Here is a 25,401-nt window from a genome sequence, read left to right as displayed (position 1 = left end):
TGTCTAATAATTAGTTTTTCCGTCGTGAAAACCAGGTTTAAAATGTGCCTGTCAAAAAATATAAAAGTGAAAACGGATTAAGGGTAAGAATAGAGTTTTGATACCTATTTGAAAGATGGTCACCAAATATTTTGCGAAGTATTACGTCACTTGAATGAAGGGTGTAGATGTTATTGATAAAAAATCCAACTTGCCCTAACACTTTAATCTGCCCTATCAGGTGCCATAATTTCTATTAAGGATACTATAGAGTATATTACCTCATTGTTTTGTGGTCTTGAAGAACTGTTAAGTATTAAGAAAATGAAATTGAACGAAGGGTAGTGGAGTAATGAGTGAAAATGCCAAACTGCCCTTAAACCTAACCAGACGCCAACGCTAACGCCGATGCCGACGCCATGGCGTATAGTGAAGCCTTCTTCTTCTTCGAATTTTCGAGCTAAAAATCTGACTTGAAAGTAAACACTCATGTTTGAGTTATTTTCCACGTTGATCCCTTTTGTCGAGTATATGGACAGAATATAAAAATGTCCACATTCTTATTTGATAAGTTGCGGCTTTAAAGCTTGTTGCTAAAATAAATGTTATATATGAAAAATGTTTCGTATATCGTTAATCAATACCTTACACAATATACAAAATAAGATCATTAGGTTATTCAGATTTATTCTAATACTTAAATGTGTTTGTACATTGTATTATAGTTGACAGGTGAGCGAGATTTCAATCAATGTTAGGAAAAAACTGCATATTCTTTTTTGTGTTGTAAATGATGCACACAGTTTCAATGAGGAATAAAATGATCCACACTCTTAAAATTTAAATGATGCACACACTTAAAATTTAAATGATGAACACACTTAAAATTTAATTGATGCACACACTTAAAGCTGCACTCTCACAGATTGACCATCTTAACATCTTTTTTAAAAAAATTATTAGAAAGAGCAAATTATTGCGTTCATATCTGCAAACCAATGATATAAGACTGCTGACAAAAAATCAGATCTTGGTTTTTCATATTTCCGTTCGAAAATTAATGTATTATGGCTTAAACCGTTACTAACGGTTTAAGAAAAATGCATAAAACATCATTTTTGTACTAAAATATAAAAATCTGATTTTTTTTGTCAGCAGTCTTATATAACTGGTTTCTATGGATTTTCGCAAAGATTGACTTGTTCCAAGACAAAAAATAAAAAAAAGTTGTCAAAACGTTCAGTCTGTGAGAGTGCAGCTTTAAAATTCAAATGATGCACATATTTGAAATTCAAAGGATGCACACTCGTGAAATAGACATGTCTGAATATGGAATCAACATACAAAACAATCAACGAAAATGGATTGATTGCTGAAGCAAATAACGATCAAATGCACAATATGGTATAAAAACCTTTTATATAGAACACTGATTTCATAGAAATTATTACAGGAACAATTTTAATGTACAGAGCAACACAGATGAGCATTTTATGAATACATATATATGCGTCTATAATTTTATTTACAAATCTCAAAACGATATTTCACAATAAATAATTCATTTATAAAAACTATAACAACATGGACTTTTCCTTGACTAAATTTAAAAGTTTGCACAAAACATGATCGTATAAACATATTGTCACAGAGATAAATAGTGGATGTTGACAGTTTACATACCACGTGATATCCACTTCGTATGTAAACATTATGTTGATGGATAGTTCGGACATCTTAAATCGGACAGTTGCGTTTTCACCCAAGTATTATTCTTTCTAAAAAAGGGCGGACAGTGCTACAAAAACAGAACAGTGTTGTCGATTGGTACACGAAAACGCCCATGGATAGCGTTTTGCTTGCTCAAGGGAAAGAGATGGACAAGTAAAATAATATCACATTTGGCACATCTCTTCTAAAAACTATCCATAATTTAAATCGTGAAATTGAGCCAGCCAAATGTGTTTTAATTCTATTAAAATATAATATATATCCAGTCTTATTTCATTTACTTTTTATGGCCTTTCACAACAGTGTGCAACTCGATTTTGTACGGCTGGAAATTGTCCGAAATACGCATCAAGTTCTTTCAATTAACATATGGCATTTTAACCACGTGGTATGAACATCGAGTTATTTTGGAAAAAAATAATATTGCGAGACCAGCTTGACCGTAAAATGTTTAAGTATACACAACCAATATTGTAAAATACAAAGATTGTCTAAAGTCACATGTAAACGATCAGTATATCACTGTCGAATCTTGCCACCGAAATCCATACATATATTTGTACAGTCAATAACAACTCCCTTTTAGGCCAAGTTTTGTCTCAGTTTGTTTTCACATACTGCATACATTGTGGTGAATATTGTGTTGTAAAGTACATTTTGTATCTGATGTCGACTGTCTGGGTATATAAAATGGTTCAAAACACGATACTGTTTCTCTGTCAAAAATTACATTATATCACGTATTAAATTCACAGCAATATCCTCATGGCCATGTCCACAGCTTGTTCTCTATTGTCGTAAATCAACTATTGAAAAACAAAAACAATTCAATAGCTTTAGTCTTTAATCCCTTACATTGCATTTTCCTGGGATAAGATCGGCTGTGTTTCGGCTTAGTTATTTTTTAAAAATCCTTCAATGAACCTGCGCACTTCTATAGCAGACGGCCTTTCATTTGGGTCAACTGACCACATCTTCTTAAGAAGCTCCACGATTTCGTCCTGAGGCTTATTAGCTTTACTGAAACTCGGACGCCACCCCCCTTTTGAGTTTCCCTGCCTTTTCTTCAGCGCTTCCATGGCATCACCGTAGAAGTCTCGCCCCAATATTTCCCTGTTAATAATGATAATAATAATTAAACGCTGGTGCAAATTGAAATTGGACAATATAGGGTAAGACAATTTTAATCATGCATCCAAAAACGTGTATTTATCTTGAACGTGAGAATAACCGACGTTAGTAGAATGCATATTGGTACATATAATGTCGGAGATTATAATCACATGTAAGGTAAGGTCTTAGAGCGTTGCATTGGCACCCCGTCACTCTTGTTAAATATCAAAGTAGGAGATGGGCTAGCGCTTTATCATTTCAACATGTAATCTGTGTGTAATTTAATCTGACAGTTATAAATGACTTGTTTGCATACGTTTTTTAATAATTGCTATGACCATGAAGAAGTCATTAAGTAACTCATCAACAAAAATATTACCTGTTCATATCTGCTGTAATCTCTTGCCCAAACCACATCTCCCAGTAGATGAAGGACAGGCTGTAGATGTCAATCTTGTTTGTGTGATTCTGGCTGCCAAGTAACACCTCTGGTGCCATATAGGCTGGCGAACCTTCACACGTGCGCACGAGAATCTTGGTTGGTTTGGCAACACCAACGTCGGTGATCTTTGCAGTACCTTCCTTTGCAATCTGGAATATCAAAAAAGTGATCAAAATAAATACTTTTCGATTATCGTATTGGATTTAGTTTAAACCGTTTCTCTACACAAAATCTCATCATTTAAAGTGATACTCTTATTCAAAATCAACACATAAACATGTATTACAAACATAAATTTAGACTGACACACCTTTAACTACTTACTAAATAATACATACATGGTAAATACCTTTTAATGATAACAAGATTGTAACCGTGTATCTAATAGCAAAAAGCGCAATAATGAAAAATATTAAATGATTGGTAAATGCTAAAAGATTTACTGTGGTTTACAATAGTCTCGTAAGGTTGTAATATCGTGTTTTATGCTCATTTCTTTCAAATTAAACTCGGTATCCTTCATAACAACCATTGTTTTCGACATTTATTATGCCCCCCTTCGAAGAAGAGGGGTATATTGCTTTGCACAGGCATGTCGGTATGTCGGTCGGTCGGTCCGTCGAAAGATCAGTAGACCAAAGCTTGTCCGAGTGATAACTCAACAATTCCTTGACGTATGGTCATCAAACTTCACATGAAGGTTGGGCCTGACCAGTAGATGACCCCTATTGATTTAAGGGGTCATCAGGTCAAAGGTCAAGGTCACAGTGACCTTAAATGGTAAAATAATTTTAAAGCTTGTCCGAGTGATAACTCAACAATGCCTGCACCCATGGCCCTCAAACTTGACATGGAGGTTGGGCCTGACCAGTAGATGACCCCTATTGTTTATGGGGGTCATCAGGCCAAAGGTCAAGGTCACAGTGACCTTGAATGGTAAAAGGTTGTCCGAGTGATAACGTGACAATGCCTGCACCCATGGCCCTCAAACTTGACTTGAAGGTTGGGCCTGACCAGTAGCTGACCCCTATTGTTTTTTGGGCTCAATGGGTCAAAGGTCAAGGTCACAGTGACCTTGAATGGTAAAAGGTTGTTTGAGTGATAACTCAACAATGCCTGCACACATGGCCCTCAAACTTGACTTGGAGGTTGGGCCTGACCAGTAGATGACCCCTATTGTTTTTGGGGGTCATTAGGCCAGAGGTCAAGGTCACAGTGACCTTGAATGGTAAAAGGTTGTCCGATTGATAACTCAAAAATGCCTGCACCCATGGCCCTCAAACTTGACTTGGAGAATTGGCCTGACCAGGAGATGACCCCTATGGTTTTTGGGGATCATCTGGCCAAAGGTCAATGTCACAGTGACCTTGAATGGTAAAAGGTTATCCGAGTGATAACTCGACAATGCCTGCACCCATGGCCCTCAAACTTGACTTGGAGGTTGGGCCTGGCCAGAAGATGGTCCCTATTGATTTAAGGGGTCATTGGGCCAAAGGTCAAGGTCACAGTGATCTGGAATGGTAAAAGGTTGTCCAAGTGATAACTCAACAATACATGCACCCATGGCCCTCAATCTTGACATGGAGGTTGGGCCTGACCAGTAGATGACCCCTATTGATTTTAGGGGTCAAAGGTCAAGGTCACAGTGACTTTGAAAGCAAACTCGACAATTCTTGGACCTATGGTCATCAAACTTGACATGAAGGTTGGGCCTGCCCAGTAGATGACCCCTATCGACTTTGGGGGTCATCAGGCCAAGGTCAATGTCACAGTAACCTTTAACGCAAAAAAGTTAACAAATCTTCCCCCACTGATATCTCAACAATGCCTGAACCTATGATCATTAAACTTAACATGGATGTTAAGCCTGACCACTAGTTCACCCTTATTGATTTTAGGATTCTTAGAGCCAAAGGTCAAGGTCACAGTGATCTTGAATGGTAAAAGGTTGTCCGAGTGATAACTCAACAATGCCTGAACCCATGGCCTTCACACTTGACTTGGAATTGCATCTGACTTGTAGATGACCCCTTATGATTTAAGGGGTCATCGGGTCTAAAGTCAAGGTCACAGTGACCTTGAATGAAAAAAACTTGTCTTGTGATAACTTGACAATGCCTGCACCCATGCCCCTCAAACTTGACATTTAGGTTTCTGGTGACCAGCTGATGACTCTGGATTTTGAGTTCATAGAGTCAAAGGTCATGACGGTCATAACACACTTTATCCTCACACTTTAATGGTCATAATCTTAAAACAGCAACAAATCAGCTGTCATTTCAGTCCATGCATATTTCATTCAATTGTCCATATAATCCTGACAACATGGCGCTCAGGGGGGGGGGGGGGGGGGGGCATAATGTTTGACAAACATCTTTTGTTCATCCTGTTTTGAATATTACAACAATATTATTAAATGTTTCAAATCTTATTTGGGAGTAAGAGTGCATTTTTAAATATTGTTTACGTTAAGCATTGATGACAAAGCAAATGTTTTAAGAGGACCTTTCTCCAATTAGCTTCATGTATATTTTGTTATTTCGTATAATAATGATGATTATAGTTTATTATTTTAATTTTAATAATAAATAATAAATATTCCAGGCCTCCCCCCTAATAAATAGAAAGATGATTTTCTTAAAAAATCTTAGATATCTTCAATACAAGATATTACACAATGTTAACAAAACAAAAATATTAAGTTCAGCTTGATGTGAAAAACAACAACAACAAACATACCAGAACATTTTCGAGCTTTAAATCTCTATGTGTGTATCCCTTCTCATGTGTGTATTCTAATCCCTTGGCGAGATCTAGTGCATGAGCCATCATGCTTCGGAAAGCCTCTCCTCGGCGTGGGTGATCTTTCGGGATCATCCCGGGAACCCATCGCTCTCGGTTGATGTTTTCTGTTGTCAAATATGCAAGAATAGTTCATACATCTTCATCCAGCCTTTCCAGGTATAGCCTTTTTATAAAAAAAATAGGTTTTTCGGCCACTTAGTACTCTCCAAACCGAGTCTAGTAAACAGACGAATACTTTCTTAAAGCATAATTAAAATTGCATCGCATGTCGTTTATAATAAAACAATAGTTACACGGATTACTCAAGTTTAATTCTGAAATACAACTAACATTTTATGGCTGTACCATTAAGGTCAGTATAACTATCTTGATCATTAAATACAAGTAATTACTTAGAATAGATAACGGGTGAAAACGTTGCTAGGCGATGGTGACATTGATGTACCAAAGAATCGTCTCAATTAACTCTCTCACGATAATGGTAGCTCCCCAAATTTCTCTCGTCCGGAATAGATATATTTTTACTTTCCTCAAATAAATGAACATCAGGGGTCGTTTTGCAGAAACATTCTAAGATTATTTAAAAAAAAAAAGAATTCATTTTTAAATACTTCAATTTACATATTTTAATTGCACATTTATATCGTTAAGTCATGATACCTTATACCGGTGCTATAAACAGGATAGTGTTGAATATTAAGATAAGGTACAATTTTGATTATAGATACATCTATAATACGACCCAAGAACGAACATAACATTAATACGCAAATGTTATTACATTGACTTAGCAAATATGCGCACGAAAATGCACACAGAGTTAATTATTTACTTTAAATTGCTCATTGTTTGTTTTTTTAAAGACAAAAAGCATCAATACAATGAACACACATATGACTAAAAATAAATGTGTACTGACCCGTGTAATATCCTTTCAAGGTGTCCTTACACAGCTCCATCACCATGATCCAGATCAGACCTTTGTCGGGATCCTTGCGAAAGGTAGCGCCGTAGTATCGTACCACGTTCGGATGACGAAGATCCCTTAAACAGGAAAGTATTGACTTCTGTCAAGATAAACATAGCACAAACCATATTATCATCTTGACAGTGTTAACGTCCGGAGCTTTTGTAGAATAGTTTTCGGACACTGTATTGTTAACAAGACTTTGAATATGCATGCTTATGAAAAGAAAAAAACATACCTCATCGTTCGATCCTCTGTGAGGATATCTGTTACATTCTTCCGACTTACAGCTTCATTCGCGACCTGAAAAATGTATTCCCCGTATGTTATTTACTTGAACACCAATTTACATGTTCGATAATTTTAAAAAAAAGTTTAGCTAAAAAGCACTCTTTCAATATTGATACTTTGGACATCAGTTTAACCCAATTTATATTAATAGTGAATTATAAATGTGTCAAACATGTATTTACATTTCCCAAGTAATAGATATTCTGGCCCCAATTATTCCTTTCGGAAACTATCTAAGAAGTAAATATTACGCAAATTATTGATGAACAAAAATAGTGAGCTTAGCTTAATCCTGTTATAAGCCTTGGAACGGTCAGTCTGCTGGATCTGGACAAAACTTCACACTTATCCCCAGGTATTTATAGGTATTGTTAGGACGAGGTAGTGTGTAAATGTGATTATTTATATGACTTTAGTTTAGCAAAATGTACAGAAACATGCCTTCAAAGCCACTGGTCGGCCTTTTTTGACTATCTCCGAACGGAACACATCTGCAAAGCTTCCGCTTCCCAATGGTTGCTTTCCATGCCAGTCGAACTCAGATATATCGTAGTCAAACTTCATGATGTTGTTGATGTAGAAGATATCCAACTCGCCATGCATGTCAGCACAGTCGTTGCAGAGGGATGGCAGCTTTTCCTTCAGCTGTTCGATCTCTGTCATGCTGTTCCGTAGTGTCTCAATCAACTGTTGGTCAGCCTTTAAATAAAATGTTGACGTGTAAAAGATTGTTTATAATTCTGGTCCAAAAGATAATTGACTTTCAAAACTGTGACATTAAGAGTCATTTTACGGACAACAAACTGATATTAGATAATGTTCAAAAGAGGACATATGCCTAAATTAGGCAATCACCGAAAGAGGTCACATGCCTCAATTCTTCAACTGAAACATACCTTCAGGAATTCTGGTATTCGTTTTGCAGCCTCGTCAATATCTTTAAAGAACCTATCGAAGTATTTGCGGAGTTTTGAGTTCATGTCCTTGTGTTCAAGAATGCTTTTTATATACAGCGTTGTGGCCTCTGCCATGACTGCTGCCCGTTGGTTCTGCGACACTTTATCGGTGTACCTATCCCTAATAATTAAAAAGGATGCACTGTTTATTTGAATATTAAATCAAACATTATTATAACAAATATGATATTAACAAGCATTAAAATGTTTGAATTTCCCACGTTACTTATTGTTTTCTTCATTTAATGCATAAGATTACGTATGGTTAAATGGCAAATTCTTTCTGATTAGATACATGTACTTTAGGCATGAGGACACGAAAAAAACCCATTATCTCCAGACTTTCATGCAATAACCCAAACGGTAGCATCTTACTTACTTGAACAGTTTTCGGACATTCTTCTTGCCAGTGTCAAGCATACCAATACAGCTGACAGCTCCTCCCATTGTGCTGTATGTGCGTTCTACCTTTCCCTTTTTCTTGGCAAATATTCCTTTCACCGGCATCAGTTTGACTGTCTTTAGCATCATGGCTTTGCCCTTGCTGTCGGCAAGGAATTCTGGAATATAGTTTTAAACAATGTTATTAAGTGTCAACTACTATAAGTGACAATGACGTACATGGCAGATTGTCGTTCAAATATAAAATGAAATATATATTGACAATTTATATATTTCTTTCTCTTTCAAACTAACAATGTTTTTAAACGTTTTAAAGGATATGTTAAGGATACAATCATTTAAGGAGAATAGGGCATGCCAGTATCAGTATCAACCAGCTTACTTCCCGTTAGTGACAACAACATCTTACGGTAACTTGACATTTACCGGCAAAAGCGCAACATAAGTGACCACACGACACTTTTATACAGTTATAACAGTTGGCATAAATTTGTCAATTCTTCTACATTAGAGCGATGATGCTCTGCATTTAACACGCCGGTTGAATCGACCGATTCTGAACGAAAACAGCGAAATTATCAGCTATTCAGAGCTAGATTAGGAATACTTCGGTGTTTTTATGTCAACAAAACAAGATGGACCCTATCCACGAGAAAAAAACAACATACTAAATTTTACATCGTTTGAATCAAATGCTAGATTATTTATTGTCAAACCGCTGGTGATTGAAAATGCAGTTTGTCGTTTTATAAAATGCAGTCTGAAATTAAATATAAATACAATTCAAATTTTCAATGGATTATAATGCACGGTTATTATTACATTTTGAATGCATTTTACATCTTTATTACAAATAACGCTTATTAGCAACCTTACTTTCAATGTCGTCTACTTGGTGCTGAAGGAGACCAAATTCCTTTGAGAAAACATCAATAATCTCTTTATCGATCTTGCTGAGAACCGAGTGTTCTCTTTGCCAGCTATCTATCACCATGGCAATACGTTCTGATATTATCATGGCAGCATCGTCAGCAGTTCTCTTCCATTTCCGGTCACTCTTTGGACAACCACGCGGATCTTCCCAGTTACACAATCTGTAATATAAAAGTCTTATTTATCGACTTGGTAGAATGATAGTGGATACAATTGCATATATATCGATACTATAATCTATGGTTTAATGTTTTACATTATAAGACCTTAGGTTGAGTGGAATATTTATTTATTTATTTATTAATTAAGTTTGTAATTTCGATTTAAAATGAATGTTTTTTTTGTCCTCATATTTGATGCAATATTCGGCCAGATGGGTTTATGACCTTATGGTGGATAAATGTTCTGTTTTAAGTTAAGAAATTGGAACTCTTAAATGAACATATTGTTAACATAAATAGGATGATTTAATCATTGCTTAAATATCCAAAAAGCAACATAAGAGTAAGTTCGTATAACTTATAAGCTAACATATACATCATATTCAATTTACATTTTTCAACAAACTTATGTTTAATGTAGATGATTTTATGAGTTGGCAATTTTTAATTAAACGTTATACATACAGATGTTATGGTAGCAAGTACCCTTAAACAATGTTTATTGACTTTGAATCATGTTTATTGACTTTAAATTATTGACAGGGTATCAGTTGTTGATCAATGTCCTTCATGCTATTGAAAGTCGAAGTTACTAAAATGTTCAAAATATTGCGGATTTTTTGTTCACATTTAAAGTGCAACCCACGCGATTCTTATAATAGTAAATGTTGTTGGCGTTAGATCATATCATCCAAGGTATGCACGATATAATATTAATTTGCCATGTGACGATGTGGTATTGTAAACATGGTTAGCCAACAGTGAATTTTAACTTCAGATGTATTTCTATAGACTTTGTGGTAAAAGGAATGGTTTTAAACATCAAATAATCAGCCAGAATCATGAAGAACTTTAATGGATTGAGTCATTATTCCAGATAATTTAGTTTTATTTTCTTCCAAATATAGAATCAATGAAGCGTAACTCTGATGTTTTGCTCGTTATAAGCACAAGAAACGAAGTTGAGTTGAATTAAAAACTACATAAATTTACTTTAATCATTTTTTTCAGAAAATAGACTGCGCTAAATAGGAAAAAAATATCAATTAACTGGATAATACTTGTCCACGGCGGAAACAAAAAGTTAAAAAATATCCATTAAAATTAAAGTGCAGATTATACACACAGTAAGTTAGTTTAAGCTGAAGTTGTATTCAAAGAACTCAGTTCATGATAGCATGCCCGCGTGAGTATATAGGAGAAAGAAAATGTATAATTAAGACATGGCTATTATAAACAAAGAAACATACAATAAACAAATATATAAAGCAAAATATGAAGGAAAAGATGTATGTTTTAGAATGCTTTATTCAATCATGTGCCATACTTATAAGATATTATGTACACCTCTTTGCAGTTTACAAGCTAGTAAATACGTATTGAACATGTTAAAACGTGTTAACGATTTACAAACAAACTAGCATCAAATTCCATTTTTAAGACAATGTTTAAGTTTGGTAACTGGTTTGTATTGAATAAGTTTATTCTCTCGTGGCTGTACACTTTGTTTTAATAGCAAACAAGGCACGCTTACTTGTATTCATATCAAAGTTTGGCGGTGGATATAAATACCTTACCCTAACCCATAGCTTAACTAACCCTAGCCCTAACCCGAATGACGTACATAATTAGCCCCGCTCACAACACCATACTGGATTGCTAAGACTTTTTGCGTTTTTACACAGACGGAAATCACCAACGCACCTGTCTTGAAGATCCCTACGCTGCAGCAGGTCTTTGATATGCCCGGTTATCTTGAAGATTTCGAAATCCACCTTCTTGCGCAGGTTCCCGACGCAATCGTCACTGTTCCTCTAGGAATCAGACAGAAAAAGAAGTTTGAATCTGTTACTATACTATGCAGGTAACATAAAATTTATTAGGACGACATCATTTAATATTTGAATTATTGTTTTAATTACACATTCAGTTCATATCATATAGCAACATAATATATTCGAAAAAACAGTTCGACAAAGAACAATCGTAATGCTATTTTGAACCGAAGAGACGGTTAGTTTGTGCCGCGCAAACAGCGGTTTTGAAAAATCGGTTTCGGCACAGATTGTTTTAGCTCTCCACATGCGTCCTTCATTCCTCGTAAAACGTAACAATATGCCAAGTCGCTAATGGCTGTAGTCGATTAATTTAATATTGTCGACTGACAAGCCATGGATTTTGCGCTTAATGCATAACTCACTCGATTGATTAGGACGGTTTTAAAGCCACATTTATTCAACGCTTTAAACAATTGACGTCAACGTACACTTATCAACAATAACATTGACCATTTAATTTGAAATATGTGTTGATGACAGCTGGAAAATGTAAATGTCAAACATTCCTATCTTCGCTTTCATGATATTTACGTATCTATGTTTACCTGGAGTTCTTCTACGTGTTTCTTCATTTCCATGTATCGCTGTCTGGTTTCTTCCTCGGTCATCTCATGCTGGACACTCGTCACTCGAAGAACGTAATTCGACCGCGTGAGGAACCCGGATAGCCACCTTGAGGAGAAGATTTAGCTTTAGAAATAGCTAACAATGTGATGTGGACGGAAAAATTGACTCCTAGGTAGTGTCGAGGAACTATTTTATCAAAGGGATCGGAGTAATTAAACAACTGACTTAGGAAAGAATATGAGATAACAAGCAAAACCGAAAGTCTGTCAGAAATATGTCGAGTTCCTACGAATGTTTTTCTTGGATATCCCTGTATCGTACAAGCGATAGAGCGCCTCTCAAACTATGCATACAACTGATATTGACCCATAGATAAATAAAAGATCTCGGAAAGAGATAGTATATGCGGATGAACAATACGCAGCTGTCTTTGATAGCATTTGGTCCTAATTTGAAAAAAGCACAAACTCATCATAGCCTTTAATTCATTGTACAGTACGATGTTACATTTAAGGGAAGATAATAACGTTGGTGATTTAAATGGCGTATTCAACAACATTAAAATAAATTATATATATAGTTCGTTATTAGTCGGCGTCTAGGAGGGCTTTGACTATATTTAATATTGTCCAAAATGCAACATTCACTAAGGGACAAGTTTATAAATTGCAGAAGAAAGCATTTGATATAATCCACAATGCAGGATTGAATGTGAAGAACAGTGTGATTAATTATGCATACTTTAATTGATAACGTAGTCTTAAATTATAACGGACCTGAATTTTGCTTTTTTGAAATCCCTGCAAAGATGAAGGTTACACGGTACTTAAACAGTTTCCTTCATGTTCTCAATCTACGCAGTAATTTCCATTTGCGAGCAGTGACAAAAGGCAGTTTTGAAAAAGTACAATTAAGCTTCATTGTTTGTTTGCAAATATCATTCATAAGAATTAATTCCCTCATAATGTAGAGTCTTTTTTATCCCCGTACTCAAAAACAGTAATGTGTGTTAAAAACAACAAATTCAAATGATAGAGTATTATCAACAATAATGTATTTTGAACATATGGGCACTTAACATGTAACATTGAAGTAAATAACATTGGTTTTGGTGATCTACATGCATGTTTCTTTCTTCTATTGTTATTGTGGCGACGTGATGCTGTGCATCATTTTTAAGCATAAGCTTTAGCATTTCGTTTGAATATCACTTAGAAGAAATCATCGCTCAAGCCGTTCAGCACTTTCAGTGCTTTGATTTTTCTTGCATGACTTGTCTTTATGAATGATGTTTAGATCATCAGTTAGCTATGTACGCACTGTTAAGGAAACAATACCTTGTCACCGTTCAGTTTCAGTCCTCCCATGTCAAGGTGTTTATATTACGTGTCTTATTTCTACACCTTTTTTCATAGAAATTGATCCTTGAACAAACTGACTGAAACTAGTCTGTATTTGAACTATATTTCCAAAATACCACATTTAGGAATTGCAAGGGGATATCACGTTTCTGTTCATTGTGATATTAGTTATTTGCATAATCTGTCGATGATTTATTATTGTATCCGAGTTATTGACTAGGCCTAAAATACAGTATTTGGAAAAACTACAACTTTTATTTGATCCATTGCAGATTTGTGTGTTAAGTGTTAAACAATGTTCAAATGTAATTCTGCAATTACAGCAACTGAATTTTTTCTATCAATGGCAATGTTGCTGCCGATTTAAAACGACTATGTTTAATATAACTTATCTGTACATACAGTGATAAACCAGAACATTGTTTTGTCATTGACATACCATAAACATTTTCTTGTCCAATGGTAATATTACCTTGGGCTATCAATCTAGACGTTGGGACTTTTGGTTTACTGTAGTTGTTATATCATTGACGCATTTTTATGAATTTACCAGTTGTGGTTGGTCATTCCCTGACGGAGTGAACTTGTTATGAGTTGTCCCATCTTTTGAAGTTACATCTTGTCAAGTGGTAAAATTAACTATAGGCCATCAAACTAGACGTTTGGACTTTATGCTAATTTTAGATGATATATTATTGAAATAACACATTTTCTAAAAATGAATTTACCAGTAGTGGTTGATCAGTCCCTGTCGGAGTGAACTTGGTATGAGTTGTCCCATCTTCTGTTGTAACATCGTGTGGTCCTTTATCTGATCTTTGTGGTTAAGGTAGAATTCCCGAGCCTAATGTCATAGAAATAACAAAGGTGTTAAAAGAAAAGTACCTAGTAATCATATTATCATAACAAAAGATAGACAACTAAAGATGTCAAATAACACTGGTGAAGTGTTAATTATTTATATTACATATTACATAGAGTGTCTAGTTTCGTCTTTAGAGAAAAACTGACGTTCAAATTGCATGATAAACTTTAGTAAACACTGCCTTTGTTAACTGAATAATAGTGACCATTTTACAGTAAGGAAAACACAGGTACACCCTTGTGTTCACAGTTAATTTTGTTTCGTAGAACTCAAAGTTTCAAAGTAAATGCTACACTTCGTTTTTAAGATAAAACTTTGCATGATACGACACATTTAATTAGAAAATGGTAAATTTGGGGTTTACCTTGTTTACCGACATGTAGTGTATTTGATGTTCTCTAACACCTGGGTAGACCCGCGACAATTTCTCGAATACCTCACGTTGGACATCCCCCTTGTCTTTGTCGGGTACGTTCTCCCACTTGTTCCCAATAAAGAGAGAGGCTTCGGGGCTGAAGTCCTCGGAGCAATTGACAACCGTCTTAAGTAAGTGACCCAGCTAAAAACAATATACCGCATTTAATAGAAGCCCCTCTTAAAACAATTTAACGAAAGAGAAATGAGTGCAAAATCAAATTTTTCGCCAAACGTGAGTAGCCAAGATAAGTAATTAATGCGCCGGAGACGCTCAGCAGTAAAACAAACTGTACCGCCTTAAGTCAGCGATCCAACCTATATGTACGGCCTTAAGTATGTGGCACTGATACATAAATGTACCATAGAGGCCGAGCTGTACGACCAAATGTCCTAGATAATAAAACGTACCACAGGGGCCGAGCCTTAAGTAAGTGACCTAGATAAAGGAGTACCGAAAAGGTCCAGCGGAAAAAACATACGTATCGCCTTATGTAAGAGGCCAGACTGAAAAACCAAATGTTTGTTTTATCCGTTTATACTTGAAACAGGTTCGTTGATATTGTTGCATTTTCAACTGCTGTCCCTATACAGCCTCAACCAAACTGAGCCTATTGATTACATACCGTCAATGTATAAAACAACCCTTAGTAAGTCAATATGCTTATCCCTGAAATACCAATCACACAAACAAACGTCCCTTCCCTGGAACAAAAAAACGTCTACCTAAGTCTACTTTATAAATAGGTAGATAAGAATAACAAATAATTGTCTGTACAACAGGCCTTGATCTGAACATACGGTCAAAACGAGCTCTTTTGTTTACTCTTTATTCGTCTTTCTATCTGGCGGTTTAAAACGCTTTCCTTGTGCTACGGTAAAGTTAATTTAAACATTAAATAACGTATGTACAGACATTTGGATAACTTTTTGCACAACCAGTCAGTAGTTGGGTATTATGTCTATATATTTGGTTTTAAAAGCACATGTGGAAAATTAGACATACTCTGAATCATTAACTACTGTCTGGTTAGTTAATCCATATAAATGGACATAATCGGAATCCCCAACTACCAACTGGTAGGTCGTGAATAACCGACTGGAAATAGTCGAGTAGCTTAATATCAACATCAACATCTAACTCTGAATTTTCGAATCCCCAACCGGCAACTAGCATGTAATCCCCAAATGGCAACTGGTAGGAAGTTGAATATTCGAATCACCTTCTACCAACTACCTTCCAACTCTACCGTCATGTTTTGAAACCCCTTTTGGTTAAGTCAGCATGGTCATTGGTTGACTATATCGTTCCACCTACCATTCTATCAAGAGGGTCTCACAAATGTGTATCAGGATATCTTACCCTGCCTTGCTGAACCCCTCCGGCTGCGTTTGTGTTAATGACATAGAGGAAGCCAAAGGATTTTTTCAGGTAAACCTCTAGACTTTGGTCAACATTGTTCCCTCCCTCGATACCGGGCGTGTCCACGATCACAACTTCTTTCTGTAGTAAAGAGAGTTTTTGTTTGCCATATAAATTGATGTAAATGTAAATGTATATATGAATTATCAACCTGCGATAGAGCACGGTTTTAGATTGAAAGTAAAACTTGATTGGCATTTACTGTTTGATCCAATCAATGGTTATATCACAAAAGCATAGATAGCGGTAAAATAAATAAATACGTTTAGAAACCAGGTATAGACGCTGAGCGAGCTACTAATACAAAGGAAAACCAGGGACAAGATTAATAACCATCAAGTAAGAGATGAAATTGTTTAAATGGCACGGGCTTCAATGCTTTAAAAAACAGGCAATCGACTCAATATAACTTAAGAAGGTAACGAATATAAGGCAGTTAATATGTATAAATATATTTGGCAAAATATTGAGTTAACAGTCCTGAAACATTATACTAAAGTTCACTTCCTTGACGTTATGCAAACGATTTGCGATAATGTCTCGAATGGGTTCAAATATACTCTCCTTACTGCATTGAAATATATATAAATGGTTTCTTTTAAGGCTCAATTAATTTATTATTATATAGTAATTACTTACACTGAGGGTTTTGAATGGATAGTAGAGCTCCACTCTTTCGAATGGATTATCATCATTTTCATCACATTCAACTACGCTATCTTTAAACTCCTGTATACCCTTGAGATCCTCTGTAATTCAAATTTTAAATAACAATGAATGAATAGAATTATAGGTTATATTTAAATGCCTTAATCGGCGGTGTATTTATCCTTGCTGCACTGTTGGCATTGTGTCAAATGCAAAGCAAATAGCTGACAAAGCATCAATCAAATCTTGAAATCGAATATCTTTCTTTCATATTGAGAAATACGGCATTGTCTCCACTATTTTTATGTGTACATGGCACATGACATGGCATGCGTTGATCAAACAATGTAATAAAGATGTTAAATTCTTTATATTTTCCCAATTAAATTACATCTTACTTAATTTGATTTCTTTCGGAGGTCTTTTCCTTGTTCTGTTTTCGCTATCGGACAGCTCTGGCTTGTAGATACACCTTGCCCGTTTCTCATCGCTACAGCGGATCTCTATAATGGTGTTGGTGCATTTGAGGGCATCCGTGGGCAGCAACTGACTGTCGAGTATCAGGTTGATGAGGCTCGATTTTCCCGCCCCGACTTCCCCTGAATACAGTCAAATGATCATTGTGGCAAAACATGCTTATTGGTTAAGATTGCATCGTTACCTACAATCTGTTCAATAACTTATTTATCTGTTAAATTATGATACAGAAACTGATACCGAGCGAAGAATATACGTATCACCACGTATGTTAGTATTACCTACCTGTAAAAATGTGACATATTTTCAAAATTACTGTGTTTCAAATATGGTTCAAACTCAAACGGATCCAAATGTTTTTCTTATCAATACATATAAATAATAATCATTTTGGAAAATATTTTGTATCAGCTAAATGAAATTAATAATATATCTTAAAATGTTCAACAATATTATCAGCCACGACATGAAATAATTAGACAAACAGCGATTGCCTATGAAAAAGACAAAATCTCCAGTTTGGACATTATATAATAATTCAATATATGTTCTCTGTGTCAGGTGCACTGGTATGACTGTGTTTAAGAACGATTGTGCAGAAAATTGCATTAGTTTATTCAAAGTCACTTTCGTTGGCACAATGTTGCGCGAGATTAGAGTTGTGTTTTGGGGGACACCGGCGAAAAAGAAGAACTTACAAACGCTCAAGCCTGGAATCGAACTAGGGACATCTTAGTGAAAAGCTAATCCCTGCGCTAACTGCACATCCCGGTTAAGTTGATTTGAAATGTGTTTTCTTATAGAGGCATTTGTGATGCTTTAGTAGCTGTTGTCCGTAAGTAACGCTTTTAATACTGAACATATTTACACCTCAATTGCCTGCTAATACCACACAACAGTTTTGTAAATTTTACCTGCAACTAGAATCCAGCATTCCCCATTTTTAAGCGAATTCTGTTTTTCCTTAAAATCGTCTTCTAGCCCTGAAATAAAAAAAGTACTAAAAATGCATACTTTTATTTTGCTATCATACTATTTTAAAGATTCATGCATCAGTTTTATCCTCGGTCAGACTTTACAATTTTGTAATTTGCAAATTTGAATAATATAGACAGGAATAAGCAAATATTGTTTACTGGCTATTACATAATACAATTTATTCACAATCAGAATTAATCATAATTAGTGAGTTTTATTTCATTCAAATTAATTTTATTTCACTTTCCAAGGACATCGTATAGTATAAGCTACTATTCAATATTCATTGAAACATAATTGTACAATATAATTAAGGGGTTCGTTCTCACTTGGGTAAGATTGTGTAAGATTCGATTTAAGCTTGAGAGGAAAGGCTTGGTACAGTTTGTGCGCTTGTCGAATCTTCTCCTGCAGTTTCCGTCGAACCACCGCATGGTCATCGCTAGCCTTCATTAGCGAAGGACCATCGGGTCTGCACAAAGGGTCAGGATCAGGCTAAAAAACAAATACTATGCAATAAGAACTTATAACCGGAAAGTTAAGGAGTTAAACATACTTACATCGATGTTATTGCTAATCAATGCAACTGGCTCAATGTTAACTTCATTCTTCAGCGGAAATAGCTTACGATTCTTACTTCAATCACCCTGAACTTGATCTTACAACAATAGTTTATCGTTAATATCATAAAGATCATTTTCTAAAACTGTCTCTTCAAAATGAGAACACAACACAAATTATACAAAACAAAAACAGTGTACTAAGCTTAATTCTGTTAAAATGAAGATTTTTCGAGAATTTTGTCCTAGTGTTACCGAGTAAAGTAATATTCATATACACGTATTTGCTGATTATATTTGAACAAGATGCTTATTAAACAGTGGATACTTCAGGACCAAGCCAACAAAAATATATTGAAAAATGGTCTTATTTAAAGGCACACGAATCGAGGTCACACACACACACACACACACACACACACACACGCACACACAATAAATATGAGACACAAAACGCCGAAAACAAACAAATAACAACAAATCTTCACTGGTAAATGTTTAGGGCAACAATTATGGCACGGCCAATTTAAAACTTAATAAGAATCTACTAGCCACTTCAGCCAAGTTTTAACTAATCACTTGTCCCAACCAACTCTTTTCGATTTCCCGAAGGGAAAAATGCTATATACGGATTTCTGAAAGCCATAAAAAATATATTTGATTATCCGAAAGCCTAAACACTTTAGTCATGTTCTAAAAGCCTTAGTAATACTTTATTTTATTGTATACTATATTAGCCACAAAACGTCATTCGGTTTTCTATGAAAGAATAACGAGAACACAAAATGAAGGTCGTGCAAGAAAGGTAGTAAGAAAGATAACGCAATATAGTAAAACACACACAATATAGTCATAAAAGAAACACATAAAGTAGTAGAAAAAGAAACACACAATGTGGCAACCCTTATACGAATTGTTGGTAGTACAAAAACGTACATGTCAATTCCTGACTGTTTCAAGGCGGCAAAAGTCATCGATATCGGGTACAGTTTGTATGTAAGCAGTGTCCGTGTGTTATGGAGTTATGCATATGTCATTGCAGTAAAACCTTTTACTAATATACCTTGTTTACAAACACGTGTTTATTGATTTCACTTACAAATGAGTGTTTGAAAAATGTGCGGTTTAGATATCGTTAACTGATATATCCTGCGGTAAATTATTGACGTTTAAAAGGCGGCAGCCCTTTCAGTGATAGCTTAGCATGGTTCGTGTGTAATGAGGTTGTGTGCCAATCGTTTAATTATTGAGATATCATTTATTACCTTTCGTTTCAGGATTATGTCAATAATCTTGTTAACAATCTTGTCCTTAGTTCGATCGCCAGTAATATCTATGTCCATTTCTTTAGCTAATGCTACGACCGATTTCATGTCCATGTTTTGGACATCTTCCGGACTGAGGTTCGCGTCCATTTTCGCTTATTGCTGCTTTCGTATATTGTGTAAGTCTGAAATAGATACTAATTTTATTATAATTTACAATTAACGATATTGCCATAAAATATATATTTGAGAGGTGATTATAGGAAATTCACGCAATAAGTAAATACAAAAATAAATGGCTTGGTGTGAAAGAATCACATAGCCATTTATTTTGTGAAATAACATACTAACAAGCTTTAAATGGTTTAGTGGTCTACATACTATTTTGGTAACTACCAACAAACTGGACCAGTCACTGTTTATATTTACCGCTCAGCCTGATTAAAACTAATAACGGCTGACTGCTGATTTACTTAAATAAATGTGTCTGAAAAATTGAAAATACCGCCTTCTCATATAGTAAAATATAACGTTGACCACTAAAACATGTTCTAGTTCTTAATTGTATTTTGCCAAATGGACAAGCCTCTGTTTAAATCTATTGATTCAACTGGATTCAATCAATAACAGCTGACTGCTGATTTACAAAATTCAATGTGCAGAACAAATACACCTTTGAAGACTTATTTATAGGTAAAAAATTCCAATTGTCAACCCATATAAACACTGAAGATGTGTGAGAAGTAAGAGACCTTGTTTAATGATTTGTTTAAATAATTAAATGCATTTTCTTAAAATCATCTCGCATTTAATATTCACATAAATTACCTAAAATCATAAGATTCATCTGTCTGAAAAATATCTTTAAAATACCCGCACCTTAAATCACACACTCATAATTCCGTAAACAATGTAAGTAACACGTGCATAACATATGATTATGAGATACTTTTTATTCTAATTTCACGTTGAGTTACCTTGTGATCGTCTAAAGCTTATTCATGCAACTGACATTCCACCCGAAGAGGAAGAGATATTTTGGTTTACAATTTCGTACTATTCAACAGACCATAAAGAGTGGAGTTAATGTTCACATTAAAACGAGTATCGTTTAAGTTTAAAGCACGGTTTAAATATCTTAATGTAATTTTATGAAAATTTAGATACATCAAATGACTTGAGTATGGTTAATGCTTTGAAGAAGCCTTTTGAAGAAGGCTTTTCACTAATGTTCTCAAAACTGCGAGTAGGATTTTGGCTATTTAATTTAAAGCAGATATTAATGAAAATGCTGTAATTCTATTGCAATTTAATTTTAAGAATAACAAACAAAAATCAGTCTAAACTTATCGTTCAGAACCATAATAAAGATCAAATTATTTTTATTGTTCACTTTTATAAGTTACTAATGAAAAATATATTTTGCAATATATACAAATATTTTCAATCTTCACTTAGCTAATGTACATATATTCAGTCGTTTTATTTTAAAATGTTGTTGTTCTTATACTTTGTTTTAGGTTAGATAGATTTCACTTTGTTAACCTTAACTCTGAGGTCATCTTGCTTAAACTTATCAATTTGAATATCACGCAAAAAGAAAAGTCTTATACAAACATGCCCATGAATACAAATCTTAGATCATTTGGTTCAGGAACCATGATAGTTAAAGTTACTTTCTTACTCCCAAATAAGATTTACCACAATTAATGATATGTTTTAATATTCCAAAAAGGACGAATAAATGTTGAAAACAATGGTTCTTATGAAGGATAACGAGTTGATTTTGAAAAAATGAGCATTAAAATAGTATTTCTACCCTATAAAACTATAAAAGACCACAGTAAATTTTTTAGCATTCACCAATCATTAAATATTTTTGCGCTTTCTGCTTTTAAAAACACGGTTATAATCTTGTAATCAGTAATTAATATTTTCAATAAATGCATTATTTAAGTAGTTAAATGTGTATCATTCAAAATGTGTGTCTGTTATACATGTGTATGTATTGTTTTTTTGAATAAGAGTGTCACTTTAATCCTTATATAATACTTCTTTTAATCTTCAAGACACATTTGGATACATACCCAGAAACTATTACAAAATAAATGCTCACTTTAATTCCTTTTTTTCTTCAAATATATTTCACCATTCATTGAACGTTAAAAAACTACCATTAACTCAAGTCGATGTTTAAAATATCTTTAAAAAATGGCAATTTAATACTTAATGGAGACACTTCACAAAAGTCATCTTCCTTCTAACGCCATTATGTGAATACGTAGCGTCGCTTGTCTTCAACAATGGCATTGATCATTCATGTTCCCCTTAATTTGTAACACATAAACTTCACATTACCGTATACACTATAATTAAACGGAGGGTAGCGTTTCCTACATTGCGGTCTTGTTTATTTGCTTTATCAGATCCTTTTTCGCATGCATAGCTATTATATGTGGAGTTCTATTTCCGATGATAGTAAATGTTCGTAGATTGGAGTCCAAGAAAAACTATAATGTTTTTTTTTTGTATTCTCTGTTTGTGTCTGTTATGCATAAGTCCTATGAAGTACTTGGGATTTACCTATTAGTTTTATCATTATTTGTTTTATTATTAAGTTTCCTCAAGTTAATGCATAGTTTGATAAGATTAACCATTTACTTTTTTACTTTATTCGGGATTGTTAGAATATGAGTGAGGTTGTGACACAAACTGATTTAAACCCCAGTAAATTTACATTTTACTGACCGTACCAAGGCGGTACCTTACACTCTTTGATAAACAAATCTAGTTTTATATATAGAATATATGTACTGTGTTGTTTGTGGAATTTTGTGCTGTTGTTCCATGTTTCTGGTTTGTGATATTTTGGGCTGTTTTTTGTGTTCTATGTTCTGGCGTTTACCAAGTGCCATTAAACGGCGTTAATGTTTAAACTCTCGGCTAAAAAGCTTGTTTCTGTAGTTTATCAAAAAGAAAAGTAACATCACATGGGTATTCTTTTCTTTAATAAGCCTACCGGTTTCGCTTGTAGCGCATCAGGGCTTATAATAAAAGCTAAAAGCGAAACCATTTTTTCCGGGCTCAGTTTATAACGGGCCCGGACTGTTTGCCTCTATACTGTGTTCATATTTAGATGTTTGACAACAGGCTTGTGATGCGTACTCTGACTTGTACGACTCTTCTTCGTCAATCTTTCGGGTTCTGATCGTTGAACCGTCCTTCAAGATTACATCATGCTTAGGTAACTGCGGTTTTCCTGAAATGTTAGGAATGCGTGAATTTTAATTATCTTTCACCTACAATCACGCCATGCTTGAAACGGCGCGATAACATCACTTGTTTTTGTCCCTTGTATGGAGTAAACAGATGTTTGCAACGTTTTATACACCTTTTTTGCAGAACATCGTATACAACTTACTCGGAGATAAATATCATATTATACCGGTTTCGCTTTTAGCTTTCATTTTAATCCCAGATGAGCTACAAGCGTAACCTGTCGGCTTATTGAGAAAGGAATACCTACGTGATGTTCCTATTTTATTTGATTATACATATTCTTGAACCGGCACCTTATTATTATAAATATATTTATATATACAAACGCATTTGTTCGTGTCACAATGAAAAGGCTACGCAAATGCATTTTTGGGATTTTATTTTGGTAATACACCATTTCCAATAGTTCAATATCGACTCTTCCACGTGTACATAAACTTATTTTACATTTTAACAATCGTATAATTTGAACCTAGTTTGCAAAACGCTTATTTGTAAAATATGAATCTGAAATTGAATAGCCCAACCAGGCGCTTTTGTATGGCTATTGGATTTCCGAAGCTTTATTCATTGTGAAATAAGGTAACAGCGTCAGGTATAGAATGTACATAAATATACCCGTCAGTCCGATGGACCAATCAGAAGAACTATTGAGCATTGAAGAAGGAAGTATAGTAGCTTGGCTGTTATTAAAGCTTGCGTGACTAATTATTATAATTATATAAATACTTAACATTTACCGTAGTTCTCCTAAAATGTACGTTTGGCTTAAAAGTCCTTTGTCATAAATTGAAACAGTAACTTTCTTTGCAAAGTTAAAATGTTTAATGTATCCTTGCAATGCGCTTATAATTGAAACGAATACTATGTTTATGCGCAAGAATTTACCTCATTGATTTGTCTGAAATGACATGTTGAAAGTCATTTTGTGATCAAATATTATATTTGTATTCATGGATATGTATAATAACTCCTTTGGACAGTATGGGAATGTTTTTGTAATTTTAATCATTCTACAGATTTAAAATGCGTATAGGCATTAGGTATTAAATGATATAAGTGTAGCTTACAGATAACATGAACATTTACAGTGATATCACTTTCGGCACTAATGATACTTAGATGTGTAGTCCTGATCTCTGATATATAACCTCTGGTGGTGATTTACTACCACTTGTGGTGGATCCTTGGTCTAGTGGTAGCACACTTCACTGTCAATCTAGGGGTCGCGTGATATCACACTTCATTGTCAATCTAGGGGTCTAGTGGTAGCACACTTCACTGTTAATCTAGGGGTCGCGTGATATCACACTTCACTGTCAATCTAGGGGTCTAGTGATATCACACTTCACTGTCAATCTAGGGGTCTAGTGGTATCACACTTCACTGTCAATCTAGGGGTCTAGTGGTATCACACTTCACTGTCAATCTAGGGGTCTAGTGGTATCACACTTCACTGTCAATCTAGGGGTCTAGTGGTATCACACTTCACCATCCATACCGTACAAATAAAAATACTAATCTTCATCCGCGAGGGACGTTAGATGTGAGCCCCGTTTGACAGTGCTATGCATTGATGCACGTTTATGAACCAGAGTAGGTCTAACCAGGGTTATATTCTGTCTGTACACGATGCTCCAAAAAACTAAAATGACAAACGATAATATCAGAGCACGCGCCGAACCGGCAAGGCCAGTGTGCGAGTATAAATAAGCTTACACACCACCAACACCCCTTATAATAACTTGAAACAAATAAACTGAAGAGACTGATCACTGATTGTACTTGAATATTTAAACATATTTATTTACAGTCTTAAAGCTGCACTCTAAAAGATATACCATTTTTACAACATTTTATTGTTTGTCTTGGAAAGAGCATTGTTTTGCGTAAATATCTGCAAACCAATGTTTTGTGATTGCTGATAAAAATAGATCGTAGATTTT

The 25,401-nt window shown here is 34.8% G+C and overlaps 1 protein-coding gene across 4 annotated transcripts; it reads right to left on the bottom strand.

The window, feature by feature from the left end:
* Window positions 1-648: 648 nt before the first annotated feature.
* LOC128218694 (uncharacterized) lies at window positions 649-22,495 on the bottom strand. 4 transcript variants are annotated; one of them, XM_052926355.1, is made up of 20 exons: window positions 22,264-22,495; window positions 20,177-20,361; window positions 18,681-18,846; window positions 18,288-18,356; window positions 17,295-17,495; window positions 16,888-16,997; window positions 16,189-16,329; window positions 14,776-14,970; window positions 14,275-14,390; window positions 12,164-12,290; window positions 11,485-11,594; window positions 9,563-9,780; window positions 8,664-8,844; window positions 8,225-8,405; window positions 7,770-8,027; window positions 7,276-7,340; window positions 6,990-7,114; window positions 6,005-6,174; window positions 3,203-3,414; window positions 649-2,823 (listed from the first exon to the last, which is right to left on the bottom strand). In XM_052926355.1, the coding sequence occupies exons 2-20, from the start codon at window positions 20,324-20,326 to the stop codon at window positions 2,604-2,606; spliced, it is 3,015 nt and encodes a 1,004-aa protein (XP_052782315.1). In that variant the 5' UTR covers window positions 20,327-20,361; window positions 22,264-22,495; the 3' UTR covers window positions 649-2,603. The 4 variants fall into 4 exon arrangements, with proteins under 4 accessions (XP_052782315.1, XP_052782313.1, XP_052782316.1 ...); XM_052926353.1 differs by having other exon boundaries at window positions 22,293-22,495; XM_052926356.1 differs by lacking the exon at window positions 22,264-22,495 and adding an exon at window positions 21,056-21,149.
* Window positions 22,496-25,401: the final 2,906 nt, after the last annotated feature.

This window comes from Mya arenaria, chromosome 15 (assembly GCF_026914265.1).
Source record: "Mya arenaria isolate MELC-2E11 chromosome 15, ASM2691426v1".
In the NCBI taxonomy this organism is placed as follows: domain Eukaryota; kingdom Metazoa; phylum Mollusca; class Bivalvia; order Myida; family Myidae; genus Mya; species Mya arenaria.
The sequence above is the reverse complement of the archived record's forward strand: the minus strand, read 5'-3'. Positions and strand labels throughout refer to the sequence as shown.